Below are 8,381 nucleotides of genomic sequence, written 5' to 3' on the forward strand. Positions count from 1 at the left end.
AAAAAGAAAAAACAACTGGATAACCAGCCAAAAATGAAATGTTCAAAAAAAGGATCAAACAAAATTCGCTACAAGCTCTTTACTCGCAATGAATAAAGGATGGGGAAGACAAAGGTGAAACAAAAAGGAATGCAATAGTGATGAACTCTAATGCAAATAAATTATAATAAAATTTTTAAAACATTGCACAATTAATTATTTCTTTTCCAAATATGAAAGAACTTAACATTTTGGTAACTCCCCTCCGAAATAATCTATGAAAAGAGGGGATTATTACGGAACTGTCGTTGGCAGTTAACTACTAGTGTCATAAACAGTGGTCACCGAAACGTCCTCAAGTAAAGCAGAGGCTATAAAGAAAGTTCATTTTTTTGGATATCCAAATTAGTGGAAATGCCACAAATGCAATGAATTACTTAAAAAGTAATTGGTTTAAATTGATCAGGGGAAATGAATAATATCATTACTGTTTAAAATCTATTTGAGCGAGTAATGATACTTATCAAGTCCTGCTGAAAAATCACTGGTGATATTTAATCTTTTTTTTTTTGCAAGATAATTTTTCGAAGTGGAATAATTTTGTGTAATGAAAGTCTAATAGAAAATTAAGAATCGGAATGTTTTGACTGTCATAATCGTTAATCTTTAGCAAAAAGTTTATGAATAGTAGTGCTACTTTAAAAGACACACGGGATGACAATCGAACATCACTTGACTGTACTATGTTCTTGATCTCAAAAAATAGCTCAGATCTGTAATCAGTTCAGCTTCAAATCCTCAGTGGTTAACCCCGAGAATAATTATATGTACTGAATTTATTCAGAAGGCTACAGATTATAAATCTAAGGGAAACATAGGTTTCAAAGCTTTGCTTACTGGCCACAATTAATGGGCCTACAATTAATTAGAATCTTGAGCCAACAGTTTCCTAACTTCTCTGTAGTATGTTTTCACATACAGAAAATGAGGAAGTTCGACAGCAAAGTTTAACCATTTAAATTTTTAGCTAGCAATAAAGCAGTTGCTTTAGTCATTGAATTAGTAGCTTCAAGGAGTCACTATGAAAAGATATCCAGACAATTGCAGCAAATTTCATCACTTTTGATCATCTTAGGAATTACAAGGAAAAGAAAAGAAACAGAAAAATGTCAAACTTTGTGTGCATGGCCATTGAGCAAATTAGGCGTTTCAAGCGGTGTTGTCGTAGTTTCGTTGTGACTCGAATTGTCATGCGACTGATTCATTGGAATTTTTTCTATATCTATAACCGTAGCGCCAACACCACTAATTTTCGGACTTCTTGAATCATGCCACGAATCGAGATATCCATGATAGGCACCATAATGGGTGTGTCGCGGCAATGATCGATCCTCCAGCGACTGAAAGCAATTTCACATGCTCACCGTTGGCATATTTTGATCAACAACTCAACGTAACCTACCTTTAGTGACTTTATCGGATATTCCCGAAATTACTTTGGATGCTTAAACTACTTCAATAAAAACTAACGACTATAATTATGCACTACCTACCAACAATTTACCTTTTTATATTTAAATATTTGCTAATAGAGTATGAAAGATGCAGTGGAATGCAAAAGGTGCAGATGACACAATTAGATTTAATTTTAACAAAAACTTCGACAAATTCTGGCAATATTTACTTTAAAATATCAGTCACTTATTTTCACTGAATTGGCATCAATTCCTCAAACTGTTCATCCAAAAAAGAAAAAATTTTTTGGAAGAATATTCTGAAATTTGAAACTTCACAAACAAACCTCAATCCGATGTCCTAACTCACGTTTTCGACGTGCAGCATTACTTCGACCCTGAGTAAGCTTACCAATTAGAAATAAAAATATACCAAGAACCGACAAGCAAACCAAACCAATGGTCATATTACGCAAATCCATAATGTAATTTGTCATTCGGTGCATATCATCGGCAACCTAGAGAATTTACTAAAATTTTGTTGGGAAATTTCTACAAATTTTATTAGAAAATTATCAAACATACATAATGCCATAATATGGTTCATTAAACTTTAACTAACGTAAATAATTAAAAATGACAAACACCTGCATCATTTTTGGAATGCTTTTGAATATAACATTCATGTCCGGATAGGGTTGATGATCCATCATTATATCTGATTTTGGAGTACTGTTGTTGCCTCCCATGACGTCACACTACTTGAAGTGCACAAAAAATATGAAGGCAGTATAACGCGTACTTCCAGCGGGTGACACACTAGAACGTAATGATATCTGAAAATTCATCCCACAACGAATTATCAAACCATAAAATCAGTTGCAAAATTCTACCCATAACTTCGGAAGAGAGGGTTAGAACTAAAATTACCAGTCCTAGATTAAATGAAGAGCAGTAGCTAAGCAGACATCATTGAGAAGAATGTTACAGTTGTGAAAAAGATTAACAAAAACATTGAATTTTAATAATTGCATGTTGAATTTTTGAATTCAATTACCTATCTATCATGTCATTTTAGGGAATTATTTAGTATCATTTGGATGCAATTAAGTGATCATTTAGACTAAGTGGTCATTTCGCAGTTAAGTGATCATTTAGACGCAATTAAGTGATAGATTAAGTAAATGATATAGAATGGAGAGAGAAAGCAAGATCTGTAATAAATTCAAATGATAATTAACTGACGTAATGGAACAGATGCATAATGTAAGGTAATATATTAATTAGTTTGGGGTTATTAAGTTTGTTATTTGGAAAACTGACTTAGAAAAGTAAATCTTTAGAAGTTGCGATTTATGGATTCATGCAAGTGAAGAATAACTTTACACTAAAATAGTATCCTTCCCATGTTAATTTCCCAGGATGAAATTGAAATTTACCTGGCATTTAGAAACTAATCAGATCACCAAGAGTAAAATCTGCAACAATTACCAACTAGTTTTTCAAATTACAGCTTTTAAAAAGCCAATATCCTTTCTGCTTTTGTCAGATCAAATGCAGGCCTCGGTGATTTTACTAATGAAAGGACAGTTGCACATTGTATTTATGGTATAACATCTGTGACAAATGAATGTTTGCATTGAACGATTAAATTGTTCTTTAACTTATGCCAAACATTTCGTTTGTTATCAGTGTAAACTAATTTGAATCTTAAATCGTATAGCTATCAAAACGCGATAACATGGAAGTAGTGTGTTTTCTAGTGTTGAATCAGTTTCACCTGACTTGTCGATCTTCATCTGGCTGATTAGACTATTGACTTAACCGTACTACAATAGTGTTGGATGATAAACATCATTCGATTCAGTTAAGAAATTCTAAATATGAGAAAGGCAAAATCTGAAATAAACGAAAAACGAAAAAAAAATGAGGAAAACGCACCAAAAAGAAGGATTTAGCTGAGATGGGTTTAAAAGATTCCCCAAGGAGAAGCAACAAAGTTTTGGGATGCCAACGCTATGCAGTGTTTTTCTAATATTCTGATAAAAGCAAAACTATACAAAAAATGGAAAAAGAATAGTAATAATAAAAAAATAGACATATCGACTAACTGATAAACTCAATTACTGCTCGAAGAGAAATTCGCATTAACATTTTTGAGATTGTTTGAAGTTATCAAGCAGGAAAATATATCATTCGCTTCAGCTTATGGTCAACTTTCGAGCAAGAAGATAGAAATTGCGCTATAGCATTTCCTTACCGCCTATATAGGATATTAAATTATTAGTGCGTTCGTCCAGCTATCACATATCCAGCCAAAAAAAAAAAAACCTTTAGCATTGTATTTCTCTTGTAGAATGAACTAAGGAAAATTTTCTATTATTATTTCGAATTGATAATTTCAGCAATCATATGTACAAGGAAGTAAAATTAAGTGCTATCCAAACCACTCCATCAGCAATTACGAAGTTTGAGAAGACTTCACCTCATACTGATCCTTTTAGGAACTTTATGGATACGATCAGTATCAGTTACTACAAAACCCGTTAGAAAGATAGCTGTTTATTCGTGGCTTTTCAAATTCAGTGTACCTACTATTTACGTCAAAACTTGGAACGGTTTCCATGTTTGGAATGCGACATATTAAGTTATTAGGAAGCTTTCCTTCAAAAGAATTATTTTTTGAAGAGTAAATGAGTGCTCATTTTTATATGTCGAAATTTTTGATAACCTGGAGACTATTCCATATACTTTTTTTACAGTGAAAATAATTTTCATGGCATTATCATTCAAAGTAAACGCATCAAAATGATTTATTGTGCCATGTTGACTTAACTTATTGTAATCACAAAAATTAAAGTTCAATAAAAAGTCCGAAGTAACATCAGCTTGAAAAAAAAATGCACTTAATAATACTCAATACTCAGGGGATTGCACGAATAATTCCAAAACCTCTCCACTCTTATTTTCTAATAATCCTAAATAACACTTCCCATTGAATGTTCTGGATTTTAAAATTTAAAAATTACGAAGTTTGGAGCTGATTGCTTCTATTCCAATTTACTCCTAAGTTTTAAAAATATATAATAATCTATTTTTGTGTAAAATGGCAAAGACGACGCAAGAGAGCTCAACTTCACAGAAATCTCTTACTTCACTTTGATCAGATCAGGGAACTCCGCAACAAATTATTTTTAGGGAAAGTTTCCCAATTTCCATTTCTATAAAGCTTTTTATTACTTTTTTCTCATTTCCATTTCATGTCTACATAGCGACTAATAAACAATTGTAATTTTAAAATGGTTCACTTCCGGTTGATTCTAAACAACAAATGAATTTAGCGCTAACATTAAAGCACCTGTTGGTACACAAGAATATGATTATTATTGATGAATCTTGATGAACACTCTGTCTCTCTGAGAAAATTTGCCCGTTTTTAATCTCTCATAACGATAGTTATAGGAGAATATTACGTTGGAATAGTTCATTTGATAACGATAAGAAAAACGGAAGAACAGAAAGGAGTAAGAAATCATTGAGAATTCCGTATTGGATACTCCTTACAAATACTCTAACATTGTTACAGTTTACAACAAATAAACAGTAACATTTATTACATTTGTTAGATTTTATAAAGTCATTTAAAGTTGACAGTATCACAAAGGAAATGATAAGAGGAATTATGCACGTGGCTAAAGTGTGAAATGGTAATTACAGCTAAATGTCCCATTTTTGGAGCATGCTAGAAATAAAACAATCTGCAGCAACGATTGATTGTAACGAATTTCATGATAAGAGGAGAACTTCAACAGATGTGAAAAGAAAGATGTGTAGACACATGCTTCTAACCATTAACGAAATAAGCGGGTTACCTGTAAAGACAGGAATGATTAAAATACACAGCATTAAGCAAAAAATTCAATATATTTTTGAAAGCTGTTCAGTTCAACTGAGAACCGCAAAGTAGTTTTAGAAATGTTGCATGAAGTATCGATACTTGTCTATTATTTATAATATAGAATGTTGTCATCAATAAGCGCTCTAGTTGCATACCTCTGCTATTGCTATCTATTATCATTATCATCATTGCTGAAGAACATTTTCCTGAGTGAAAATTTCCTGAACTATTATCAGAGGTTTCTGATAACATCGAATTACAGAAATTTTTTGAGAAGTTAACACGGATGTGATGCAATTGAATTTAAATAAAAATTACTAAACATTTTTCACATTACTCATTTGACATTTATAAAAGAAAAGAATATCAAGAAGGGAATTTTTGGGTTGGAGTTGTTGTAGAACGTTCACTTTCACAGATGACATATCCAGAAGTGGAAGGAGTAAGCAAAAGATATCTATCAGGAATGAAGAGACAAGAGAATAGAACAGAAGACCAGACAATTGGTAGTATGAGGGGGGAATGAATTTCTAACATATGATCCTCTTCACTCCGTATAGATACACTTCACGTCATCTGACTAATACGCCTAGTACTGCTCTTTCCACTTCACTCCAAACCAAACAGCTATTACTCTGAGGGTTGTAATAAATTATCAAATGACCAGAATTAACTGCCGAGTTGAAGTGCAACTTTTCTGATTTTATTCAAATTGAGCTTTTTGAAATAAATGGAATTTTTAAGAACAATTAGCTCAAGAACGATAGAAGGAACCTAAAATGGAACATTCTACACTCTTCCCTATAATTATAACTTCTTGATAAATCTCATTAAGACAATTTCAGCTTGTTTCATCCATGCAAACATCAAAAGTATATGTATGCTCACGTGGAATTTAAGTAACAGTTAAACTGAAACATGAACTGAAAACAACCTTAATTCAATTAGAACATATCATATCTGAATAGAAACACAACAGGTACTCTAGCAGACAACGATGATAAAATGAAAAAGAGTCGAAGATTTAAATCGGAGGAGAAAAACAAAAAGTGAATTAATGTTATAGCAATAAGATGGGTACTTTGCTGACCTCTGACTAATATTGATCTTATTTGACCTGACCATCAATAGCAGCAACGAGAATCAGCTCCATTCTTTTTGATGAATTAATAAATGTAGAGAGAGAAAGAGAGAGGAAGATGTATCATCATACATAAAATAAACCACTTAGAATCTACTTTGTTTTTTTCTGAAAAATAGGAAATACGTAAGTCAATGGCATACTCACACTTAACCCTATTCAGATGCTTTTCCACTTTCGAAAGATAAGGATAAACAATATTATTGAAAACGTGTAATAGTTACACTGAGCACGATGATTTTACACATTCAGCCATCTCGCAGACAACGATACCGACCATTCAGATTTATCCAAGAGATTCTTAATAAATCATTACAACTCAGATCTGTACCTCATCAGTGGTTCAAAGTTGATATCGCAACATATTCATAATTCTTTTGCAAAATTACTATTAATTTGATGAGTGAGTTCAGATCGCTTCATCGATTAAATGAATAATTGTTTTATGTTCATGTTTTACTACTGCTAATCTGCTGGACTTTCATAAAAGCAAGCATTTGCAATAGATCTCATTCACACAAATATTCAACTGTATAATCAAGTATGAATTAGAAGATAGCGAAATGTTTGAAAGTAAATGTTGATTAATAGTATAAACAAAAAAAAGAGAAATGTGATGATGCTACCATCCCTCAATTAGCAACAATGATTAAATGCTAAGTTGTAAAATTTAGTCTATTGCTGAGTTTGATATAATGGTTTGAAATGAAATGCTCATTGGTCTTCTCCAAAAAGCCAGAATTATTTGAGAAACCATCTCGACTAAGGAAAAACAATAACAGATATAGAAAATGCAAAGACCGTAATTAACTCTGACATCAGGTAACTATATACTGACATTTCCTCGTATAAGATATTTTCAAGAAGTGTTTTAAAGGCTTATGTTACAAATCACATAACCGAGAGAACAGTTCAGAACTGAATTTCGATTAACTTCCAAATGAATAATTATAACAAATAAACGATGCCAAATCAATAGTAAGCATTTTTTTCTGATTGAATATGGCTTCTAACTTCTCAAAATACGATTCAAGCAAATTGGAAAACGATCTTTTTCGAGATAAAGTCTCATTACATTCCATTGGAATCTGATGATATTGTCAATGAGCTGATTTCCTTACCAACAAACTTTAACAAATCATGGAGGCTCTCTTCCAAAAATAATTCGTCCAGATTTAAATTTCAACTACAAGTCTTAATACTTCGAAATAAAAAGCAGGACAGAGAGGTAAATTATTTTATTTTCAGTAAAACAAAATTTAGAACAGTGAAACCAATAAAAGATCTAAGATCGATTGGCTAACAATGAGATGCCTTAAAGCCACAAAAATAGCCAATCCCCAACAGTGTGCATTGGCAGTGCTATACGAATTAGAATGTATATTATTGGATATTGATTCATTGGAAAGTGCAATATGGCATGCTAACCCGTACTAACTTCAACAATCAACCAATTTTACAACTCATATGAATATAAAAGAAGGGAAAAAAATGACACGTCGTGTAACCAATCAACTTCCTTTACACTTCAACTTCCAGTGTTACTTTCATTCAGTTATTATTGTTTGTCTTAATGAGGCATTGTTGATTTAATTAACATTTCATGCAATCAACAAACATGCAACTGATAAATTCCCATCTGACTATTTTAATAATTTGATTAAATATACGGTTTAATAATAGCTTTATTCCACCTGTTATTCCTTCATGTTATTCCCTTCATGTTACTTTCCTTTTTGGTACATTAGAGGCTTAAAAATCAACAGGAAAATTAGCAAATCGACATAGCTTATTATTGGTAAAAGTTTACTATCTAACCTTTTACCTCTAAAAAGAACTCTAAGCTTCCATGCTACCAACATTGTTCGTATTAGGAATACAAATACGACAATTATCCAGCCATTAGCTT

At 32.0% G+C, this 8,381-nt stretch overlaps 1 protein-coding gene across 1 annotated transcript; it reads right to left on the bottom strand.

Annotated features, from left to right (window-relative positions):
• Nucleotides 1-1,148: 1,148 nt before the first annotated feature.
• On the bottom strand, nt 1,149-2,259 carry LOAG_08146 (hypothetical protein; the record flags this gene model as incomplete). Its single annotated transcript, XM_003143678.2, has 3 exons — nt 2,081-2,259; nt 1,781-1,951; nt 1,149-1,379 (listed from the first exon to the last, which is right to left on the bottom strand). The coding sequence occupies exons 1-3, from the start codon at nt 2,180-2,182 to the stop codon at nt 1,149-1,151; spliced, it is 504 nt and encodes a 167-aa protein (XP_003143726.1). The 5' UTR covers nt 2,183-2,259.
• Between the last annotated feature and the right edge of the window lie 6,122 nt (nt 2,260-8,381).

The sequence above is a fragment of the Loa loa genome (assembly GCF_000183805.2).
Source record: "Loa loa unplaced genomic scaffold supercont3.6, whole genome shotgun sequence".
Lineage (NCBI taxonomy): Eukaryota > Metazoa > Nematoda > Chromadorea > Rhabditida > Onchocercidae > Loa > Loa loa.